Below are 23,214 nucleotides of genomic sequence, written 5' to 3'. Positions count from 1 at the left end.
CTGGAGAGCACAGAGTCGCAGTTAAGCACAGACTGTGGCGCTAGGTCGTTGGGTTCAAACCCTGACTCTACCCCACTTATTAGCTTATTGGCAATTTCGCTTACTTCCCTGTGCCTCAGTCTCCATTAATAGTACCAGAAGAAAGTATGAAGTTCAGTTAATAGAAACATAGCAATATACATGGCAGTTTAGAGTGCCTACTTCTTGGGTGCCTGACTGGCTGTTAGTAGAGCATGCGACTTGATCTTGGGGCCGTGAGTTTGAGCCCCACATCAGGAGTAGAGTTTGCAAAACAGTAGTGCCTACATCTTAGTACTGTTATGAGGATTAAATAAATTCAGGTCGAGCACTTAGATTAGTGCCTGGCAAACAGGTGCTACATAAGTAGTGGTGGTGGTTGTTACTGAGGCAGCTGTGTTTTATCCCCACTGCTAAGCAGTAAGTGCTTTAAAAGATCTCCCAGCCTTTTAAGTGAGACTTAAGGACCGACCTTCCTTCTACTTCTCAGTATAGATATTTGAGCCATAGGTAGGATTAGGACGGACTGCTGGCAGAGAGTCGTGTTCCCCCCACTACCCACCAAAGTCTGAGTTTTTTTCTGAAAAGATATTCTGTGATATACCTGTGGACTAGATCTACAGAAAAGTCACAAAGATAGTACAGAGAGTTTCCATATACCCCTCATCCAGTTTTCCCCCTCGTTGACATCTAACATTACTGTGGTACATGGGTCACAACTAAAGAACCCACACAGATAAGGGGGGTTTTAAAGTGCATGCTTTATTCTCATTTCACTAGTTGTTCTTAATGCCGTTTTTTTGTTCCAGATGCCGTATCACATTTAGTCGTCATGTCTCCTTAGCCTCTGGTCTCTGCAGCAGTTTCTCAGACTTTCCTAGTCTTTTCATGATCTTGGCGGTTTTGAAGAGTTGGTCATTCTATAGAATATTCCTCAATTTGGTTTTGTCTCGTAGACTGGGATTATGGGTTTTTGAGAGGGTGGCCAGGTAGGATATTTGTTAATTACTGGACATGAACTTGCTTAGTATGGGAATCATGTTGCCGGCTGCATGCCACATATGCTGACTGAGGAGACATTGGGGCAGGGACCCTGGTCCTCTTGTCCCAGCCCCTTGCAGCTTTTTCTCTCCCTAGCTGTTGGATCTCACCCAGTTCAGCCCTGGTGCCAGCTGTCCCATCAAAGCAGCTTGACTGATTCCTACTGAGTGGGTGCCAGTTCACACACTTAGCTCCCTAGCCCTTCCCGGTGTATTCTAATTTGTGACTGGTGGGTCATCCATGGCCACCTGTGAACCCCGGTCTTGGCACCCCAAGCCCTCTCCTGTACCTCCTCTTGACCCCAGACCCATGGCACCTCCAGGACTCAAATGCCGCTGCCTCCCCAAGACTTGCAGTCTTGCACGTGCCCCAGTCCCTTCAACTCCTGAGCTGGGGCTGGGAGCATGGGCGGGGCTTCTGGGGACTCATTTTCAGTGCGGAGGAGCCAGGCTTGGGGAGTGCAGTGGCCATTGCAGGCAGGTTGCATCACCCTGGCTCTTTGATGGGGAGGGGGAGTGGGGGGATTCTCTGGGGGCCCTGGCGCACCTGGCAACAGTTCCTGGTTAGCGAGGCCCTAGAGGCCTGGGTTGGGGAGGGGCCCCAGCGCTGCGAGGGAGGGAGAAGGAGAGCAGCCACCTATGCAGGATCCCAAGTGTCTGAGACCAGTGTTGAGAAGAGGCCTCAGCTCACAGGCCGACCTGCTGGTCCTGCAGGGGGCAAGACCGAGGCCCTGAGAGGTGAAGGGGGTTGTGCGCAGTCACACCGCTAGTTAGAGCCCAGGCCTCCACCATACCGCATAGCTTTCAAGACCCCACAAGCCCCAGGGAGAGCCTGTCTTCTTTAGGCTCTGTGAGGTCCCTGACCCGCAGTCCAGGGCATAGCCTGCCGGGAGGCCGCCTCATCTAGACCTTCACCTCAGGTTTGCCGCTGCTCACGATTGCCAAATTCCATCGATTCCGACCTGTTCCTCCCCATCTTCCTGCCCCAGTGGAGGCCCTCCTCACCAGCCACCCCTCACTGTTTCCCAATCAAGGTGACTGGGCCTGGCATGATAGAAAAGGCACCCAGTTTGCATCAGACAGACCTAGATTCTCTCTGAAGAGGTGCTAGGGCAGGTACCGGGGTCATGCAGGCCCGGAAGGGGGCAGGAGTTGGAGGTGGGTGTCCTGGCAAACAAGGGCAGGAGGGCCAAGGCCAGCCCGGTTGGGGAAAGGGCGGTACAGGGGCCAGGCATGCAGAGCATAAGTCCGCCACGTGGCCTAGTAGCTCAGAGTCCTCGGGAGCCCTTCCGCTGCTCCTGTGGTGTCTCCCTCGGCAGAAGCAGCCACGGCCCTTCAAGCCTGGGTAGGCCCCACATGGCTGTACCGACTCCGGCACCCTCGGTGCTCATCTTCTGTTTGTTTCCCGTGGCTGTTGCAACAGACCATCATAAACGCAGTGGCTCAGATCAACACACTTTCGTTCCCTTTCACTTCTGAAGACCGAAAGTCTACAATAGGTTTGCAGGGCCGTGTTCCTTCTGGAGGCTCAAGGGGAGAATCCATTTTCTTGCCTTTTCTAGAGGCGCCTGTGTTCCTCAGCTCATGGCCCTTCTCGCATCACTCTGACCTTTGCTTCTATCATCTCCCCTCCCATTTTCTCCTTTGATCCTCTTGCCCTCCCACTTACATTACATTAGGGTTTGTGATTACATTAGGGTTCACCCAGATCATCCAGAATATCTGCATTCAAGATCCTCAGTTTAATCATATCTGCAGACTCCCTTTTTCCAGGTAGGGTAATCTGTTCACAGGCTGTGGGGACTAGGATGTAGACCTCTTCGGAGAGCCATTATCCAACCTATCACACCTCCCAAGGGAGCCTATTTTCTCATCTGGAAGATGAAAGCTAGGGCCAGCCCTAGGGTGCCCCCAACTGTGCCCACAGGGACTGGCTATAGGAAGAGGACTGGGCAAACTGGAGGTAGTTGACAGCCTAGTGCCCAGAGCTCAAGATGCCATCACTTACTGCACTGTGGCCTCCAGCAAGATACCGGGCCCTTGTGTGCTGCAGTGGTCTCATCACTAAAGTAGGGACGATAACAGAACCCTCAGAGGGCAGTGGTGCAGACAGATAATACACGAAAAGGCGTAGAACAGTTCCTGGCTCAACGAACAAGCCTCTCCTTAAACGCAAAGGACCTGTGTTCAGGAGAGGCCAACAAAGCCCCTGGGAAACCCCAAAGGCACCTCAGGGGTGACCCCACCTTGCAGTGCAGAGCTGCTGATTTTATGAAGTTGGAAATCGAGCATTTCCTGTGAGATCCAAGTTTTAAAAGGTTGGCAAGTGATTGAGAGAAACTCCAGGGAACCATGAGTGTGGATGAGACTCAGGCTGTGGGTCCTCCCTGACCTTTGGTTCAGTGATTTCCCCTTCACCCTCAGATCTGTAATCCTCGCTGCCCAGAGCGGAGAACGAAAGGAACCAAGTACTTCCATTCCAGAGTTGCTGAAAGTTGAGACCACACCGCTCCCTGCTGAACTGATCAAGATTGAGGAAGAGCAGGGCCTTGCTCAGCCCCAGCCCCATGTAGAGTCGAGAGGACAGTGTTTGTGGGGAGCAGGGAAGGAGGCCTCTCAGGAATTGTCGTTGAGGGTCAAATGCCTGCTAAAGAGGGGCTGGTGTCTTACTTCCCCCGTCTGTTCCTCATCTGTCCGCGCCTCATGCCAGAGGCTGCCAGGAGCACCTATAGTTGAACATCGGGTTTCTTGCCCTCCACCATTGGGTCCCTCGGGGCATCTCAGTAAGTGGGTGTTATGGAGAGCTTCTTATGGGAGCTGGGTGGGGTTAGGTAGCTTTGGGAAGGGTTCGGGAAGCAGGCTTGGCTCTGGGTTGGAGGCTGGGCAGCAGAGGCAAGTCCGGGACTGGGTATCTCCACTTCATCTAGAGGCAGGAGGAGTGAGCCCAGCTAATGCTATGGTTAAGGTAAGAAGCTCCCGTCTGCTCTGAGCCAGGAAGGGGATTTGGGTCATTTTTGTGCTTTGGACAAGGTTTGTGCATCTGTCTGTGTTGAAATATGATTCCAGAGTGGTCTTGTTCTGTCTCATCCACCACAGTCGGAGTGGCCCTGCCTGGTGTTCTCTGAAGTTCTGTCTGACGGGAGCGAGCCAGGGCCTGGCTTTTCCTTTCTCAAAGCAAACGTGCCCATCCTTCCAAATGGGGAAAGAGAGATGGAGAGTCCCTGCTATGTGGTGGGTCACACATGCAGAGTCCCCACAGGGCTGCTTGAGCACAGAGGAATATAGCAGAACCTGAACCCAGCCAGCACTCGGGATGGCCAGTTGTAGTGGGAGCTGCGGGGAGCAAGAGACAGGCTGAAGCAGAGGCAGAGGACCACAACAGGGATGCCTCATAGGTCCCCATGAATGTGGGGACTGCCCGATGGAGAGCGCTGGGTCAGCGCCAGCAGAGCCCCGCTCTGAGTTCAAGAGCCCTTTGCCTTTCTCCTCTGCCAGCCCCCGCCCAGAGCAGGGACAGATTCCCGAGGTGGGGGCAGGAAAGAGCAGCTAATGCCCTTCTTAGCTTCTAGCCTTTGGGAGGTAGACAGCACTGAATTGGATTCAGAGTGAAACCTGAACAAGTCTGGAAGGTGATGGAGATGCCCCGGATGTCCTTAGAGGATGGGGAGTGCTAGAGATGGCACACGGTGTGGAAGGTGGACACGATGTCGCGTTGGAGAGGCTAGTGAGTGATTAGCAGCTCAGCTCTGGGATCGGATAGCCTGGGTCTGTCCTGACTACCTGTGTGACTTGGACTAAGTTACTAAAGTTCTCTTGGCTTTAGCTTGCTCCTCTGTAAAATGGGGTTTTGAATAATTCCCACCTCATAAAGTTGGCAGTCGGTGCAGGTAAAGCACTGCCAACAGCCCAGCACGTAACAAATATCCAGAAATATTAGCATGGTGATGGATACCCAGAGGCGGGTAGGTGTGATTGGTTTCTAGTTCTCAGAATCGAGGCCACCTTGCCCACCCCCCCTCACTTCTGGTGGCTTTCACTTGGTTCCCAGAGAAACCATTTCCATGGCAACTGTCTCTACCGCAACCTGGCCTGGGCCTTTTCCTCCCCAACCAGTGACATCACTGCCTCTCCCTCGAGATGCTGGTGTTGATTACAGGGATTGAGCTGGGGAGGGAGCACAAGTGTGTGCGGTTCTACACACACACACACACACACACACACACACACACACACACACACACACACACACACGGTGCTCTTAGAGTCCCTCTCCAAGTCTGAATGTCCTTTCTATGCCTAACTGCATGTCTCAAGGAGTCCCTGATAGCCTCACAGCTGAGGGCATTTCAGATCCTGTCTGGAAACTCCTCTGCCCAGTCCCTGCCCTCAAGGTAAAGTCAGGACTGAGTCTGGCCACTGCCTACTTCTGCAGGCTCACTTCTGCCCTCCTAACCCCTTCCTGGCATCTCCTACCTATTGGTTAGTTTATTGGCTTTTATTGAGGTATTGTACAATGCACATCCATTTATTAAAGTGAACAATTCAGTGGTTTTTAGTACATTCACAGAGTTGTCCAGTCATCACTATAATCTAATTTTCAAACATTTTCATCATCTACCCCCAAAACCCCATATCCATTCATTAGTAGTCTCTCCCCATTCCCCCATCCCTCAACCCTAGGCAGCCACTGACCTGTCTCTACATTTGCCTTTCTGGACATTTCATTGGAATGGAATCATGTCATAGAAGGTCCTTTGGCTTTCAAGGTCTATCTGTTTTGTAACATATATTAATACTTCATTGCTTTTAAAGGCTGAATAACATTCCATTTTATGGATATACCACATTTTGTCCATTCATCAGTTGGTGGGCATTTGGGTTGTTTCTACTTCTTGGCTATTACAAATAACGCATGTACAAGTTTGGGGTGGACATATGTGTTCATTTCTCCTGGGAGATACTTAAGAATGGGATTGCTGGATTATAGGGTAACTCAGTGTTTAACCTTTTGAGGAATTGCCAGACTCTTGCACAGTGGCTGGACCGTTTTATATTCCCTAGCGGTGAATGAGGGTTCCAGTTTTTCCGCATCCTCGCTAACACTCCTTGTCCATCTTTATTACCATCCTATGGGGTGTGGCCTGGTATCTTCATTGTGTTGTGATTTGCATTCCCCGGTGGCCAATGATGATGAACATCTTTTCCTATGCTTATTGGCCATTTGTGTATTTTCTCTGACATCTTGTGGTTTTAACGTAGGGTGTTTAACACTGTTCCATAAGGCAGCAGGCCCTTGCCTGTCCGACCATTTGCCTGGAATGAGGTATTGATCTAACCCCTCCCTACCCTAACTCTTCCATGTTCCTCAAAACTATGCTTAAATATCCTTTTTCTTCTCTAGGAGGGTTTCCCTGGCCCTCCCCTTACCCATCCCCCAGGTGAAGGTAGTCGTCATCTCCCCTAGGTTTCCAGTAGGTTCTAAGTCTTTTATTTTTTGCGGGGGTCAGGGGGACACAGGATCCAACGCGGCCTCTGTGTGGACAGCAGAGAGCCTGATGTAGAGATTGAACCCATGAACCATGAGATCATGACCTGAGCTGAAGGCAGACGCTTAACTGACTGAACCATCCAGGCACCCCTTTAAATTAAAAAAAAAATTTTTTTAATACTCATTTTTGAGAGAGAGACAGAATACGAGTCTGGGAGGAGCAGAGAAGGGGGGTGGGCACAGAGTCCAAAGCAGCCTCCAGGCCCTGAGCTATCAGCACAGAGCCCAGTGTAGGGCTTGAACACACAAACTGTGAGATCATGACCTGAGCTGAAGTCGGACACTTAACTGACTGAGCCACCCAGGTGCCCCTAAATTTTTTTTTTTTTTAATGTTTGTTTACTTTGAGAGAAAAAGCAAGTGAGAATCCCAAGGAGACTCTGCACTGTTAGTAGAGAGCCCAACCCAGGGCTCCATCTCATGAACTGTAGACCTCACTGTATTCATCTTGACTTTGAAGTTCATGTTGACATTGGACAAGTTACTTAACTCTAAAAGGGAAATAGTAATGGTACCTATCTCATGGTTGGAGTTCGTATACAAAAAGCACCTGGCACAAAGAAACTCCTGGATGCCATTGACATCCATTTAGTGTCATTGACAACCATTTAGTGAGTGCCTGCGATGGCCAGCAACCATTACTAACTGGGAATACAGCAGTGGAAGTCACAGACAAAAATGCTGCCCCTCATGTAGCCGACATCCTAATGGAGAGACAATAAATGAGATCCGTATATTATTTCAGATGGTGCTAAGGCCTAAGGATAGCCAGGGAAAACCTCACTGAGTAGGTGAGCAAAGGCTGAAGAAAGTAAAGGAGTGAACCCTGGGGACCCTTAAGGGAGAACATTTCAGGAGAAGGGACCAGCAAGTGCAAAGGCCCTGAGGCAGGAGTACTTTAGGCCTCAAGAACAGGTGGGGCTGGAGTGCAATAACGGAGGCAATGAGAGTACCTTTTGGCTGTTGGGAATGGTGCTCCTGTGAATATTTGTGTATAAGTTTTTGAGTGTCTGTTTTCCATTCTGGTAATTTTTTAATTCATATTTAAATATCGCTCTGGGTTTCATGAAAATGGTAGCCATACCGTATATTACTGTCTTTGTTTGCCCAGCACAGGGTCTGTCCTGTTCTACATCTTAGTGGACTTAGTGCCAACACATGCTGGCATATAATGAGTGCTGAATGGTGCTTTTTTTTTCTTTAAGTTTATTTTGAAAGAGTGAGTGTGCTTGAGTGGGGGAGGGACAGAGAGGTGGGGAGAGAGAGAATCCCAAGCAGGCTCCATGCTGTCAGTGAAAAGCCTGATGCGGGGCTCGATGTCACAAACCATGAGATCGTGACTTGAGTCGAAACCAAGAGTCAGATGCTTATCGGATTGAGCCACCCAGGCGCCCCTGAATGGTTAGTGCTTTTATCGTTATTTTTTAGTAAATGCAGTTGGTACATCAGATGGGTGGGACTTTCCTAATCTCACGTGCTGGCAAGTTGTAGGGAAATGATTCTCTTTAGGAACCAGGATAAAAACAGGTATAGGCAGGTTGGAGGGCAATTTGGTCATCCCCAGTAAAACCAAACTGCAAGTGTCCACAGCCAGCAACTCTGCTTCTGGAGATCATCCTGGAAAAACGCACCTGTGCCAAAGGTGTGAATGAGCATGCTTGTTGCCATATTGTTCAGGAAAAGAAAAATCGGAGTCATTTCATTTCCTCAGGCTCTGGATGCACACACAAGTTTGCAGATAAAAGATATGCAACAGCTTTTAGCAGCGGCTACCTCACAGGTGTGGGCACCAGGGTGGAGGGTAGTGTTAAGAGAATCTTAGCTCTGTTGGTGATGTGCAAGACATTATTTTAAAGGAAGGACTGATGTATTAATTCTGTAGTTAAAATATGAATGTTAAAAATGCAGCTAGGGGCCCCTGGGTGGCTCAGTCGGTTAAGCATCTGACTTCAGCTCTGGTCATGATCTCACAGCTCATGAGTTTGAGCCCCACATCGGGCTCTCTTGTCGTCAGCATAGAGCCCACTTAGGAGTCTCTGTCCCCCCCCCCCCTCCCCTGCGCACATGCTCGTGTGTGTGCACTCTCAAAAATAAACATTTTTTTAATGCAGTTAGAAAAAAAATCTTTCAATAGAAGAGAAACAAAATATACTAAGAATTGTTCTAAAATCTTTCTTAAAGTTGACTCTTCTTTTGTTTCCTGACTTCTTTTCTGTGCATGTCTTAACCTGATTTGTTTTCCCTATGGGAAAACTGCTGTTTTTCCTGCCATGTGAGCTCCTTTGGATGTAGTTATGGGTGTTGGAGTAAAGGAGAATGTAACTGCTAATTAGCTGGCTAGTGCTCCCTTAGGGTAAAACTAGTATTTTCAGGGGAAGGAAGGGAGGAGAGAGGAGGTTGGGAATATCGAATCCAAGAAGCATTTAGGTACCAGCTGGAGGCAGCCCACAGGAGCAGGCAGCTGAGGCAGGATGTCGTTGCCTCGGCCAAGGTGGTTCCCCTCTGAGAGCCTGTTTCTTCCTCTCTCCAGCGAGGATAATAAGCCTGCTTAAGAGGAATCCTAAGATCTAGTAAGTGAAAAATGAACAGCGCGTCCGGCACATGACATTTTGTGTGCGAAGGGGTAGAGAGCTCACTGCATTTGCTTAAATGCATCAGAAGTCTGACAAGGGGCACAGGAGACCTAGCCGCGTTTCTTCAGGGAGGAGAGCTGGTGGCTGTGGGGACAGGGGAAGACGGAGACCAGGGTATTATTTCCCTTTCGAATGTAGAACCACGTGAACAGACTGCTTGCGAAAAGAATTTTTAAAATTTCTAAAACAGCCACCACGTCGGTGGGTAGAGAAATGGAACACGTGTGACAAAGCTTCCGTAGCAGTTAGCATGCAGGGACATTTAGGGACCTGGTCAGGGCACTCCGCCTGGGAGAAGGAAGAGACAGGCAGCAGTGAGACAAGCAGTGAGGCTTTCCACCGCTCCTCCCCCTGAAGAGCAAACAGAGGGACAGACACGCCTTCTGCTTGTCATCTCCTCACAGGTGTCTAATATTTAACACAAGTTCGATACACCTGGGGGTGGAAGGGCCTCGAGTGTGCTGGTCCTCAGGGAGGGGCGGGCTGGAGGAAGTTAGGACCAGAATCCCAAGCGGCCTAAGGAGGTGAGAGGTGGGTGTCTATCCTGCCCTCTCTGTCGGGGACACCATGTACTGCGGAGAGAAAGGCCTCTAGGCAGTGGCGAGTACTGAGGTTTCCCTGCTGCCCATTTCGCTTAGGAAAGCATCCCTGCCCCTCCCAGAGCCTCCGTTTCCTGGTTTCCTGCAACCGGGGTTGGCCATGCCCACCGGGCAGGGCGGTCGTGTAAGAGCCCACGAGTGACCCGGACCCCGACCGCCACCCTCCTTCCCAGCCCCCCGCGGGGTGGGTGGGGGTCCTTCAAAACAAGATCCTGTGACACAGAGCCCTCCTGTGGCTTCATACTGCACCCCAGTCTGGCCGCACACCCCCTCACTGCTGCCTGGAACAGTGGAGACTGTCTTGGTTACGGTCTGGTCAGCGAGCTGCTCTGTGCTTATCAGTTGATTTCCATTCCCGTAGGGTAGGCTCTGTGAACTCACCTGTTCCCTGTGGGTTAGAGGGGTTTTCTTTGACTCCGAGAGAGAGGGGAACCGATTCAAGAGAAGTTTAAGAAGCAGAGTTGGTGGACTTGGGGTGAGTGGCCGACGAACGCATGTTGGTGAGACAGCCCAGGGGAGACGGTTTGGGGGCGGGGGCAGCAGAGTGGACGGGGAGTTCCTGCACTGACGCACTTGGCAAAGGCTCCAGCCGGCGTTTGAGCCTCAGTGGGGACCAGATTTCCCTGGCTGCGCCGATGGGGGCCAAAGGCGAAGGTCCCTTCAGGCTCTCATTTTCCCCCTTTTCTCTCCTGCTCCCCTTGATTCTTCTCTGGTTTCTGTGCCTGTGATCACACTTCCTGCAAGTTCTTAAATTGCTGATTGTCTTCCTTTTCTTTTTCTTTCTTTCCTTCATTTTATTTTAAATCTCTCCACCCAGGAGATCCAGAGTCTCCCCATTAAATTGCTAATTTCTTGGGGGGAAAGGGTGGCTCCCTCCCAGATGGCTCATCCTTGCTTCCTGGGCGCCACCTGGGCTTGGCGTTGTTGGCAGCGCCACCAGGTGGCTGTGGGCCAAGATGTCAGGAGCATCTGTTCCAGTTGCTCCCAGAATAATAAGAGTAGCTTTTCCTGGGCCCCAAGGGTGTACCGTGTGGTAAGTGCCTGACGTGGATCAGACAGTTTCATCTTCACAGAGACCACATGATTCATGAGCTGTAACCCCCGTTTTTCACATGAGGAAACAGGCGTGGCGGTGAGTTTAGAATCTAAGATCCCAGGGTTAGGAGTGGAGAAGTGGGGGCTCTGGCAGGTGGGCTGCAGAGCCTTGCCAGGTGACTCGTGGAAAAGGACGAGCAAAGGCCCCTGTCCTCAGAGTGCACAGAAGTCCACGGTCTGGACATTTTTTTTTTTTTTAAGTTTGTTTATTTTATTTTATTTTTTATTTATTTTTTTATTTTTTTTAAACGTTTATTTTTTTTGGGACAGAGAGAGACAGAGCATGAACGGGGGAGGGCCAGAGAGAGAGGGAGACACAGAATCAGAAACAGGCTCCAGGCTCTGAGCCATCAGCCCAGAACCGACGCGGGGCTCGAACTCACAGGCCGCGAGATCGTGACCTGGCTGAAGTCGGACGCTTAACCGACTGCGCCACCCAGGCGCCCCTAGTTTGTTTATTTTAGATAGCGCGAGCAGGGGAGGGGCAGAGAGAGAGGGAGACACAGAATCCAAAGCAGGCTCCCGGCTCTGAGCTGTCAGCACGGAGCCCAGTCACTCGAACTCGCGAACCGTGAGATCATGACCTGAGCCGAAGTAGGACACTCAACCGACTGAGCCACCCGGGTGCCCCCACAGTCTGGACCTCTAATGACCCCTACTGACCTACTGCTTGCAGTCCCTCTCCTGGCCCATCAGTGGACTAGAAAACCCTGGACTCAATCTCAAGCCCCACCGAGGAGCCCTGGGAAATAGAGCCGTTTGGCTTGACTTATTGCTGCCCCAAATGAAATGGAGTAGAACCGGTATAAAGGAGGGGACAGCCTCTATCTCTACCCCAGTGGGGTGAGCCTGGTGTGGAAGGGTCGGTCACTTAAGCTTCTGAGGTGAGAAGACGAAGGCCAGCTTTAGGATCAGAAAAGGAAGCAGCATCATGGCTTTGTCTCTGCTAGATGGACTAGAGGCAGTCTGCCTCTGTGACCTGGCCCCCAGCTCCCCCTCCCCACTGCCTGCCGCTCCCGCCACAGCTATAGAGAAGCTGCCTGTATGTGTGTCAGTCCTGCGGTGACATGTCTGCCCAGAGAACCTCACTCATCCTTCAAGACTTAATTCTGACCTCTCCTCCTCCCATGTTCCAGACAGAACAGCAGGACTTAGCTCCAGAAAGATCTGGATTCCCATCCTGGGACTGGTGTTTGCTGCCGTGTGACCTTGAAGAAGTCACATCACCTTTCTGATCCTGTTTCCCATCCAGAAAGGATTCGTTGGGCTGCTACCTAGTAATTCTGGCCCAGTACCGTGACATAGGTGGCACTCTGTAAGTGGTAGTTCTGAGTTACCAGGTAGTCAGTCACAGTCACTTACGGAGCGTCTGCTGCATGCCGGCCACCGCTCCAGGTGCTGGGGATAACCACAGTGAACAAAAGCGAGAAATCCTGTGGGCGGACACCATCTCCATTATGAGCCCTTCTTGGTGCTCCCAGGCCACCTTTCCCTCCCTCTGTCACAGATGGCTTGTTGCTGGGTTTCATACACATCCGCACCGCTGATGAGGTCTCCCCAGCAGCAGAGGACATCCTGATTCTCAGAATCGCAGCTGCATGTTCTTTTCCCACCGGCTCCCCAGCTGCCGGGGCCCAGCGACTGCAGCAGCCTCCCGCCTTGGTCCTGATGCACAGAGGCAGACCTGCCCCGGCCCTGTCTCCTCTTGCTCTAGCCCTTTTCTCGACCCCAACTCTAGGATGTGTTTCCCAGCCGTGTATCTAGATTTAGGCCATCCTGTTCTCTCTCCCCTATTCCTCTGTCCACTTCCTATTGCTGTCGTAACAAACGATCATAAACTTAGTGGCTTAAAACAACACACGTTTATCCTCTTACAGTTCTAGAAGTCAGAAATCTGAAATGGGTCCACAGGATCTCATTCCTTCTGGAAACTCAGAGAGAATCCATCTTTTCTATCTTCTAGAGACCCCCTACATTCCTTGGTTTGTGGTCCAAGCCCTGTCTTCAGAGCCAGCAACACAGCATCTCTCGGAATTTTCTTCCCATGGTCACACCTCCTGACTCTTCTGCCACCTCCCATTCCACCTAAGGACCCTTGTGATTACATTCAGGGCCCATGCTGCCATCCAGGGTGATCTCCCCATCTCGAAATCCTTAATTTAATCACACATGCAAGGTCCTTTTTTGCCATGTGAGGTCTCCTATTCACAGGTTCTGGGGCTAGGGGGGTGGACACGTATGAAGGCCATTATTCTGTCACCTAGACACTCCCCACTTCCCCCCATTGCCTTCTCAATCCTTCCATTCCTTTCAGTCCAAGGCTGAGGTTTCCCCCTCCATATTCATTCCCAAACACCCCTGTTTCAGATAGAGGAAAGGGGCTGGGACAGGGAGGGAGAGAGTCCCAGGTGCAGGGACAGTGGCCCCTGCACCTTAACCACACTGGCTGCCTGTTGTCATGTCCCACCCAGGACTTTGTTGTGGCTCTTCCCTCGGTGTGACTCAGTCAACCCCTTTGCCCCCGTGCCGCCACCGTGTTCCCCTTCCCTGCCCCACTTTTGCTTCCTCCATAGTGCTTAGCCTATTCTAGCATGCTGTATAATTCCTTTGTGAAGTTCGTTGTTCTCCTGTCTCCTTGGCTGGAATACAAGCCCCGTGAGAGCAAGGAGCCTCTGTCTCGGTCACAGCCATAATCCCAGGGCCTCGAACGGTGTCTGGACATAGCAGGTGCTCACAAATAGTTGTTGTATGAGTGAATGTTGCACTGCAGAGAGTCTGGTTTGTCTCCGTTGTCATCCCTGTACATAGAATAGGGCTGAGTAAGTAATAGAGTAAATAAATTAGATAATCTGAGTTGGGATTTGGAGTGGCAAAGGAACTGCACAGGTCAGGTTAGTGGACCTGAGTGAAGTTGGAGGTGGTGGCAGAGAACGGTGGTCTTCAAAGCCGGGGCGGGGGCTGGGGGTGGTCAGAATCTCGGACTCTCCTGGGCTGTGAAGGCGGACGGATGTGGTGTGAAAAACAAGGACAGATGCAGGGCAGGCCGCTCTGTCACCGACTCCCTCAGTGACTTCGAGGCGGCCCCTCCTCACTCCGGGCCCACTTGGGCGTCACATCTGTGGCCATCTAGCCCTCAGCACCTGGCCCAAGCACCGTCCGCTTCTCTTGTAGGGAACTTTGCCCGTTTCGTGAAAGTGGAAAAGTCTTGAAATAGTGTATGTTTTTCAGACACGTTTGTGAGAAACTCCCAAGGTCCTGGTCTTGGTTGACGGCCTCGTTAACTGAGACAGCCCCACACAGCCATCACTCCATTTCTTTACATTTCCCAAACCGCGGTTCTCTCTCCTCTGTCCTCAGAGTCCTGGCTCTGGCTTCTGGCCTAGACCATCACCCCGGCCTCCTCCAGTCCGTTCCCCACACGTACATCTGCCATGTTAGTCTCCCTACCCGTGAAGTGCCTCCCTGGCTGCCTCGAAACCAAGTTTGAGGCATCCGCGTGTCATTTCTTGACCAACAGCTCCCGTCACGTGCTGCTATACACACACTGTGCACCGTGGTCCCCCGAGACCACCCTTGTGTTCACTGATTAGTTAGAAGGACTCCTAAAACTCGGCAAACCTGTTAGATTTTTGCCCCTGTCACGGCAAAAGAGAGAGGAGAGTCAACAAAGGTAAAAGATGCACAGGGCAGAGTCTGGGAGAGACCAGGTGTGAGCTCCCGTTCGTCTCCCAGTGGAGCTGACCCGACAGCACCGCACTTGGTTCTCCAGGCACCGTCGTGTGACCACACACGTGGAGCGTTGCCCTCCAGGGATGCTCCCCTGAGCCCTGGTGCCAGGATCTTCACACAGGCACGGAGCATCTGCGTGACTGATCTTCATCACTTGGTCTCTGGCCCCTGCCCAGGGCAGGCTGGCAGGATGCTCTGGGGGCTTGGAGGTTATCTCCCAGGAACCAGACACGGGCCAGTCTTTTCTTTGGATAATCCGGGCCTGCCGAGTCCACCCTTCACTGTGTGCACAGACACGCCTGCGGTTTCAGCCTCTCTGTGCCCGCGACCAGGCCCTTCTCCCCTCCCGCCTGGCCGATCCTGGCTGATCTCACATCTCGTCTCCACACTCAGTTCCAGGAGAGTGCTCCCCAGGGCCCAGGCCAGCGTGAGGACCTGTCCTTGCTCGTACAACACGTGACCCGGTCCTGCCCCTGCCTGGTGCCCTGGTACTGAAGGTCACGTTTGACCACCTCAAGGACGAGGGCCATGGCTTAAGTAACCTCTCTGGGCCTCACTCTCCTGGCTTAGGAAAGGGACCTGCTTTCAGGAGTAAATGAGCAATAATACATCTAAAGTGCAAAGCGTGGGGCCGAGCCGGTGTGTGTTTGCCACTGCGAGTAGCTCCTGGCTCCTGTAGAATCAGAAACACGCGAGGCATTTAATAAATGGTGAACCATGAAGCCACAAAAGCCCCCCACGGAAAATTGTTTTTCTTTTAGTTTTTTAACAGCTACAGATCTTTTTATAAATGCTCTTGTGGAAAAATTTAGCTGCAGCTTATTCATAGAAGTTCTGTGGGGCTGAGGTCTTGAGAACTGAGACGTGTAGGTGGTAGCTGTTCGGAGGCTGTTGGCTGCCAGTAACCCGAACGGACCTGGCTTGACGCGGCACTTGAGTGGGGAGCTGGGCTCTCATGAAGAAGGGGGTCCAGTGCGGGGCGCCGGCGGCCCTGGGAGCTCAGGTGTTGCTGTGGCGGGAGAGAAGGGACCTTTCCCGGAACCCCCGGAAGAGCTTTATAAAAATGCCACGGCCGGGGCGCCGCCCCCAAGAACCTGCCCCCAGAGGTGCTGATGGGCAGCCAGCCAAGGTCCCCAGGCTTAGACCAGGCAGCCCCGAGGTCCTCTCCTTAGAGGCACGTGTCTATGCGGAACAGGAGAACGGAATGGCAGGCTCTGCCAGGAAGGCAGAGGGTGCAGTGGACGTTGGAGAGGGGCAGCCGCCACAGGTTTCCTCAGACCGGGGCCACAAGAGGATCCCTGGAGACCCTTGCAGAAGTAAAACTGGTCCTGAAGAGGGAGAGGGGAAAGGAGTCGGGACTTGGGGATGCCTTCCCTGGGCCAGGCTTCTCAGTTGTGACCTTGTTCTTCACAGTGGGAGGGGATTGTCCTCCTTACAGAGGGAGGCACTGAGGCTTGGAGAGGCTCAGGAATAACTTGCCCCAGTCCCCACGGCTAGCAGTGGAAGCAGAGTTCGAACACAGGTCTTGAAGTCTGAAGAACCAACCTCGTGCCTCAGGACAGGGAGCTGTCTTGCCTCCGAACTACCTTTGCTGTCTTGGATGAAAGGGAAGTAAGAAACGCGGGTATTGGATGGAGGCTGGGGTGCAGAATAGCGTCCGTGCCCCAAAGCAGGGCTGTTTGCCCTGTGACCAGGTGCACCTGTTTGACAGGGTAGAACTAAAGAGGGGTTTACAGCCCAAGGCCAGGGTTCAGGGCCCACTGTGGGATAAGAATGGACAAGTTACTTCCATCTGAGCCTCTCTTTTCCCATCTGTGCCGGGGCACAGTCATCCCGACCTCTCTGTAGGATCGGTGTGAAATTAGCTGGGGGTCTGGCTAGGGAGAGTGTACGTAGCACGGTGCCGGGCACACCTGGCTGCCTGGAAATCCCCCCGGGGTCTACATCTCGTGGCAGCCTACCGTGAATTCGCGTTAAACTTGAGGTCGGCCTCAACCCCCGCGTTTCTTTCAGAAGAACTTCTTTACAGCTGAGTGTTTGGGGCCCCTCCTGGGCTCCTTTCCTTCTTTCCTCACCAGCTTCCAGAGGCTGTCCCCAAAGTAAAACTTTCAAGCGTGTGCCTGCGCGTGGCAGCAGTGATAACGAGCACCCTAACTCGCATCCCACGGATGCTGGCCTCGCTTCAGCCCAGTAGCTGCCGCCCCACTTTCCTGATAAGGGAACTGAGTCTCAGAGAGGTTTCCTGTCCCTCGTTTGAAACCGGAGCCCTAGGGAGCCACTAGGTCCTACCTCAGGTCTGTCAGATATTTTATGCTTTCCAACCGTGTTCTTTCCCCATGGCTGCTCTCACAAATTTACAGCAGCTTCTTGGCTTAAAATGACAGATTTATTTTCTTACAGTTCAGGCGGTCAAAGTCCGAATTCAGTCTCAAAAGGGCTAAAAGCAGGGTGTCAGCAGGGCACCTGCTGTCGCCTTTTTCTAGCTTCTAGAGGTTTGTGTGTTCCCATGCTTGGGTCACTTCCTCTGCATCTCAAAACCATTAATTTAATCACACCTGGAAATTCCTTTTGCTGCACACAGCAGCATATTCCCAGGTTCCAGGGATTCGGGTGTGGGCATCTTCAGGGGGACCACATGGTTAATAGCACTTCCCATACTGACTCCACTGGAAACTATTTAGGGCTCCCACCACCTTCAGGGTCAGCTCCACCTCCCCACCTCGGTCTGGCCCCACCCCAACCCCAGTCACCTTTGAGGCAGGGCCAGCCTAGGGGAGGCTTGTTTAATTCAGTAACTCCATCTATCCTACTTGAGTTGTGATTTTAAAACCTGGCTGCATAAGTTCACTGGTTCCTCAGACTGAATCCACACCCTATAATTTGAGCCTCTTTGAAATATGAGGCTTATAGATTATGTCCCTCCATTGTATGGACAGAACAAACATCAAAGTAGAAAGGGGATGATGTAGTCCCACCACCCAAAGATGGGCCCTGTCCACATCGGTGTGTCTCCTTCCTGTGCTCCTTTTTTTTTTTTTTTTTTTTTTTTTTTTTAATTTTTATTTAAGCATTTTTTTTTAATGTTTATTTATTTCAAGAGAGAGAAAGAGACACAGAATCTGAAGCAGGCTCCAGGCTCTGAGCCATCAGCACAGAGCCCAACACAGGGCTCGAATTCATGAGCCATGAGATCATGACCTGAGCCGAAGTCAGACGCTCAACTGACTGAGCCACCCAGGCACCCCTCAAATTTTTATTTAAATTCTAGTTTGGTTAACATACATACAGTGTAACATTCGTTTCAGGAGTAGAATTTATTGACTCAACACTTAACTGTAACCCCCAGTGCTGATCCTAACAAGTTCCCTCCTTAATGCCCATCAGCCGTTTAGCCCTTCCCGCCCTCCTTGAAAGTTCTGTTTTCCACAGCTGAGATCACACTGCTCTAGTGATGTGCGTTCTGCCCAGGTCCCTTTGTTGTCACTTCTTACATTTCTTGTGTGTTGTAAGAGTCTGTCAGTAGGTGTAACGCAGCTCTTCCCTTACATCGAAAACTTAAAATCCCCTCGCTTGGTGTGAGAAAGTGCCCTGTTGTCCGGGACCCATGCTGGGCCAGTAGAAGTCAGCAAACAGCCCCGTGGCCTGGGGTCAGCTCCTGGCTCCACCCCTTGCTGGCTGGGAGATCCTGGGCAAGTCACTGCAGCCCTCTGAGCCCCACTGTCCTCACCCCACTCTGTCTCGAGGACAGAATCCCTGTCTCCAGGTATTAGTGAGAGTGAGCGTCTGTGAGCAGCCCCTGCGTCAGCTAACAGGTGACTCTGCTTGGGTCTTTTTCAGTCAGAAATCGTAGAAATCTAGTCGCCTTAGACTGAACAGGGTTGTGCTGGCTCACGGAGCTTCTAAGGAAGATGGGGTGGGGCCTCTGAGTACGTGTAGATCCTCTGGGCCACATGATCACTTTCTCCCTCTCTCCACTGTCACTCTCTCTGGTGGCAGCTCGGCTGCAGATGGCCAGAAAGGAGGGGGGTGCCCCACATGTGCATCCTCTGTGCCCTACACCTGCAGGTGAAGGCCACCTCCTCTTGAGTGCCTGGAGAGCAGTCCCAGGGGAGGTCTGAGTTAGCTGACTGGGGTCTCCCGTCCACCCCTGAGTTAGAAGGAGGGCAGAGGGATGTGCCAACACGCCCTCCATCCTCCTAACAGGTCAGGGGTGTGCACAGATGGGACCTTCGCCACCTCAGGCCCTGCCGTGCAGCTCAGCTTTCTGGGGCCTTTCTGTGAGTCCAGAAGGGCAGTCAGCGTGGCACTCGGCCAGATCAGCCCACCGCCCACCACCTCCCACCTGTGGTTGGCACGGTATCCTGGGCAGCCGGTCCTCCAGGTGTTATTTTGTGTGCCCTCCTCGGGGCTGAGGTCAGCTCAGGTGCCTGCTCTTTGGCCTTCTCTTCCACGGCAGCAGATACTCCTGCTTGTGCTGAACCTGGCTGCGCACGGCCCAAGCACATCTAGCCCCGAGCACCTGACCCCCAGGGCACCGGCTTATGCTTCCGAATCTTTCTTTGCTAGTTTAACAGGGCCTGTCTGGGCTATAGCAGGGAGCAGGGTGGCGAGCACGTATTGTAATTATGCAAAGTCCCGCCACCCTCCACACGTTCCATCATGCCATTGAGGTTGCCTTTCCCAAACTGCCATCTGATCACGTGACTTACTGTGCTTTGAAAATCTTCCCAAGGTTGCAGACACCGAGGGATTTGCTCTGGGAGTCAGAGTAGCCGCTGCCGCCGGAATCTGGAGCCATGAGCGGGTTTAATTTTGGAGGCACTGGGGCCCCCACAGGCGGGTTCACGTTTGGCACCGCAAAGACGGCAACAACCACGCCTGCTACCGGCTTCTCTTTCTCGACGTCTGGCACTGGCGGGTTTAACTTTGGGACTCCCTCCCAGCCAGCTGCAAGCACCCCTTCTACTGGCCTGTTCTCGCTCACCACCCAAGCTCCAGCGACACAGACCCCAGGGTTCAGTTTTGGAACCACAACTCCTGCTACGGGAGGAACGGGATTCTCCTTAGGGATCAGCGCTCCGAAGCTAAACCTGAGCAATGCAGCCGCCACCCCAGCCACTGCTCACCCTGGCGGCTTTGGGCTCGGCGGCAGCACCCTCACCAACGCCATCTCGAGCACGGTCACCTCCAGCCAGAGCACAGCACCCGCTGGCTTTGTGTTCGGCTCCACCACCACCTCTGCCGCTCCGTCCACCACACCGGGGGGATTCTCGTTCACAGGCGGAAGCACGTCCCAGAGCGGGACCTCTGGTTTCAGTATTGGCTCCATGGGGAGTTTGGCCCAGCCCACGGCCCTGGGCGGACTGCCCTTCACTCCCGCCACGCCGGCAACCACTGGAGCAGGAGCCACTCAGCCAGCTGCTCCTGCACCCGCCGCGGCCACCACCAGTGCCGGGCCCACGCTGTTCGCCTCGCTAGCGACCGCTCCAGCCTCTTCCACCACCACCGGGCTTTCCCTTTGTACCCCGTCGACCACAGCTGCGGCACCCGGGGCCGGGACGCTGGGCTTCAGCTTAAAGGCCCCCGGGGCGGCTTCTACCTCCTCCACGACAACATCCACTGCCACTGCCACCACTGCCACAGCCACCACCACGGCGGCCACCACCACCACCGGCTTTGCCTTGAATCTGAAGCCACTGGCACCGGCCGGGATCGCCAGCAACGCACCGGCTGCCGCGACCGTGCCTCCTGGCTCCGGTGCGCCCACGGGGGCGTCCGCCAGTCCCGTGATGACCTACGCCCAGCTGGAGAGTCTGATCAACAAGTGGAGCCTGGAGCTGGAGGACCAGGAGCGGCACTTTTTGCAGCAGGCCACACAGGTCAACGCCTGGGACCGCACGCTGATCGAGAATGGGGAGAAGATCACTACCCTCCACCGCGAGGTGGAGAAAGTGAAGCTGGACCAGAAGAGGCTGGACCAAGAGCTCGACTTCATCCTGTCTCAGCAGAAGGAGCTGGAAGACCTGCTGAGCCCGCTGGAGGAGTCGGTCAAGGAGCAGAGCGGGACCGTCTACCTGCAGCACGCCGACGAGGAGCGCGAGAAAACCTACAAGCTCGCCGAGAACATCGACGCGCAGCTGAAGCGCATGGCCCAAGACCTCAAGGACATCATCGAGCACCTGAACACGTCTGGAGGTCCCGCCGACACCAGCGACCCCCTGCAGCAGATCTGCAAGATCCTCAACGCGCACATGGACTCGCTGCAGTGGATCGACCAGAACTCGGCCCTGCTGCAGAGGAAGGTGGAGGAGGTGACCAAGGTGTGCGAGGGGCGTCGCAAAGAGCAGGAGCGCAGCTTCCGGATCACGTTCGACTGAGCTGCCGGCCGTCTTCAGGGCCCGTGGGTTCCGAGGGTGTTGGGGGCAGTGGGCGCCGCGTAATTATTGTCTGGTTTTTGGTTGCAGTGAATACTTGTTTGCTCCTTTCTTCAAACGACTGTGCTGTTGAGAACAGTTCTGTGGTCTGGCATTTTGCATTAGTAAAAAGAGAAATATTCCAAGCACTCTGGCCCTGACAGCAGCCTAGTGGGTGTGGTTTCTTTTGTGTATCTTTTGCGTATCCCAGACCCCATCACCTACAACAGCACCCTCCCCATCCTTCTTGGCTCCAGCCAGGTGCTGGAGAAGTGCTGATTCGCACAAACACCATCCGTCTCCCAGCAGGGTCCGCTAAGCGGCCACTTGTCCAACACATAGTCGTAGGTGCAGTGAAAAGTCTCCGTCTTCGAGGAGACAGCATCCTCGTATGAGGTGTGTGCGTGTGGAAATTCACCACCAGTGCAAAGAAGGGACGTGTGAATAGAACCGACCGTTGGATGTAGAATTTCAAAGGAGGAAGGACAGGTCAGATGAGGGACTTAAATGAGGTGTTGAGAAAAGGGTCAGACTCGAACCGAGAGGTCTTCACTTTGCCTGGCTGACATGCCTCCTGACTGTCCAGGTCTCCTTATCTTAGGCCTCACCTCCTCCAGGAAGCCCTCTCGGCCACCCCAAAAGCTGGGTCAGATGGCTGTCCTGTGGTCCCTGCACCACACTGAGCTCACAGCTTTGATAACACTCGCCACGTGATCTTAGGCCAACCGGTTACTGCCTCACCATAAGAGTGTGAGCCCCTGCGGGCAAGGAGCGTTCCTCATTCCCTTTTGTGACCTCAGCACCATCCCTCACATTTGCGAATGAATGAACAACAGAGATAAAAAAACAGCATAAAATGTTCATCCACAAAATGGCCTGCTGAAATGGCCACGGGTGCCAGAGGCGGCCACAGACTTGGTTCTGAACTTGACCAACGCTAAAGCAAACCTAGTTAGTTACAGTGAGATCCAGTGTCCAGAAGAACAGAAGGCAACCAGTTGTATCCCGTGTCTTTTGTATTTGTCTTTACAGTTTGCTGCACTGTCTGAAATACCTGTGACTGTATGTTGCTTTCCTAAATAAAATTTATTGTGGAACAAAAAAGATGCCATTAACGTGGATAACTTAGAAGGCTGGGTAAAAAGAGCAGGTTCCAGGTAAAAACCGCATGAAGTGGCCGTTTGTCTGGAACTCAGAAACCAGCAGAACTAGACGACGCATTTAGGCCCGCCTCTGTGCCAAAACGCAAGTGGTATGTTCCTCTGGTGCTGACGGCAGAGGAGGGACACATGGGAGAGTGTGTGCAGGTGACGTTCTAGGTTATATCTTAGATACACATCAACGTTCAGTCCTTTGCCATCGTCCCGAAGGCGGTAGCTCCGCAGCAGCGGGTGCCATGGGCAGCGTCCCTCTCCATTACCTGGGGCTAGCTGGAGGGTGCTCGTTGTGCTTCAGAGGTGGAAAGCAGGTAAAGCCGGGATGCGGATTTGTTCGGGTCATTTCCACATGCCCAACATTGTGCCTCTTGTCCCCAGCTCCCGTAGGCAAGAATGACGCCCAGCAGTTGGATCTGATCTCCTGCTGCGGGGTGGAGAGTCTGTCCGTCCGGCCTTTGCCTCGCTGAGCCTGCTTTTTGCTAAGGAATGCCCAAAGCTTATTCCTGGAGACCTGTGGTCCAGTTGCCCAAAGTCATGACCATAAGTCGTTTCACATCTTTGGCTTCCCAGAACAAGTGTCTTGCAAAAGCCACAGCAGAGGGAGAAGGGAGCCCCCAGACTAAACCACTTGATTCTCTCTAAAAGCTCCCCACCACCTTCCTGGCAAGTTGGCCTTCAGAACCTCCGCGACCCGTATCTGACCCCTCTCCCTGAAGGGGGAGGTGGGATGGGGCAGCCTCAAGTCCCCCTAGAAAGTAGGAAGTAGTTCGTATTTTATACACATTTATTCATTCAACACCCATTTTTGGAGCACCTGCTAAATAGCTGGCCTGGCATCGGGGTCACAAAAATGGGATGGTGTTTCTGCCCACACACAGGTTGCTGGCAGGGGCCAGACAGTCGTGCTAAGATTTCCCCTGAGCTTGCATTTCAAATGTATATCATTTGCCTGTTTTGCATATTAAACGCTCATAAAACTTAA

General features: G+C 52.8%; 2 protein-coding genes across 6 annotated transcripts in view; both read left to right on the top strand.

Moving 5' to 3' along the window:
• IL4I1 (interleukin 4 induced 1) overlaps positions 1–23,214 on the top strand; it is a 36,252-nt gene that overhangs the window by 1,605 nt on the left and 11,433 nt on the right. The gene's annotated exons all lie outside the window — the stretch shown is intronic.
• NUP62 (nucleoporin 62) overlaps positions 1–23,214 on the top strand; it is a 25,455-nt gene extending 2,241 nt beyond the window's left edge. For both annotated transcript variants that reach the window (XM_047837072.1, XM_047837071.1), the window contains exon 2: positions 19,395–23,214. In XM_047837072.1, coding sequence (XP_047693028.1) covers positions 19,459–21,039 — 1,581 coding nt within the window. In that variant the 5' untranslated portion in view covers positions 19,395–19,458 and the 3' untranslated portion in view covers positions 21,040–23,214. The remainder of the gene's footprint in view (positions 1–19,394) is intronic.

The sequence above is a fragment of the Prionailurus viverrinus genome, chromosome E2, assembly GCF_022837055.1.
Source record: "Prionailurus viverrinus isolate Anna chromosome E2, UM_Priviv_1.0, whole genome shotgun sequence".
Classification (NCBI taxonomy): domain Eukaryota; kingdom Metazoa; phylum Chordata; class Mammalia; order Carnivora; family Felidae; genus Prionailurus; species Prionailurus viverrinus.
Note: the sequence above shows the minus strand (reverse complement) of the source record. Positions and strands in the feature narration are given on the sequence as shown.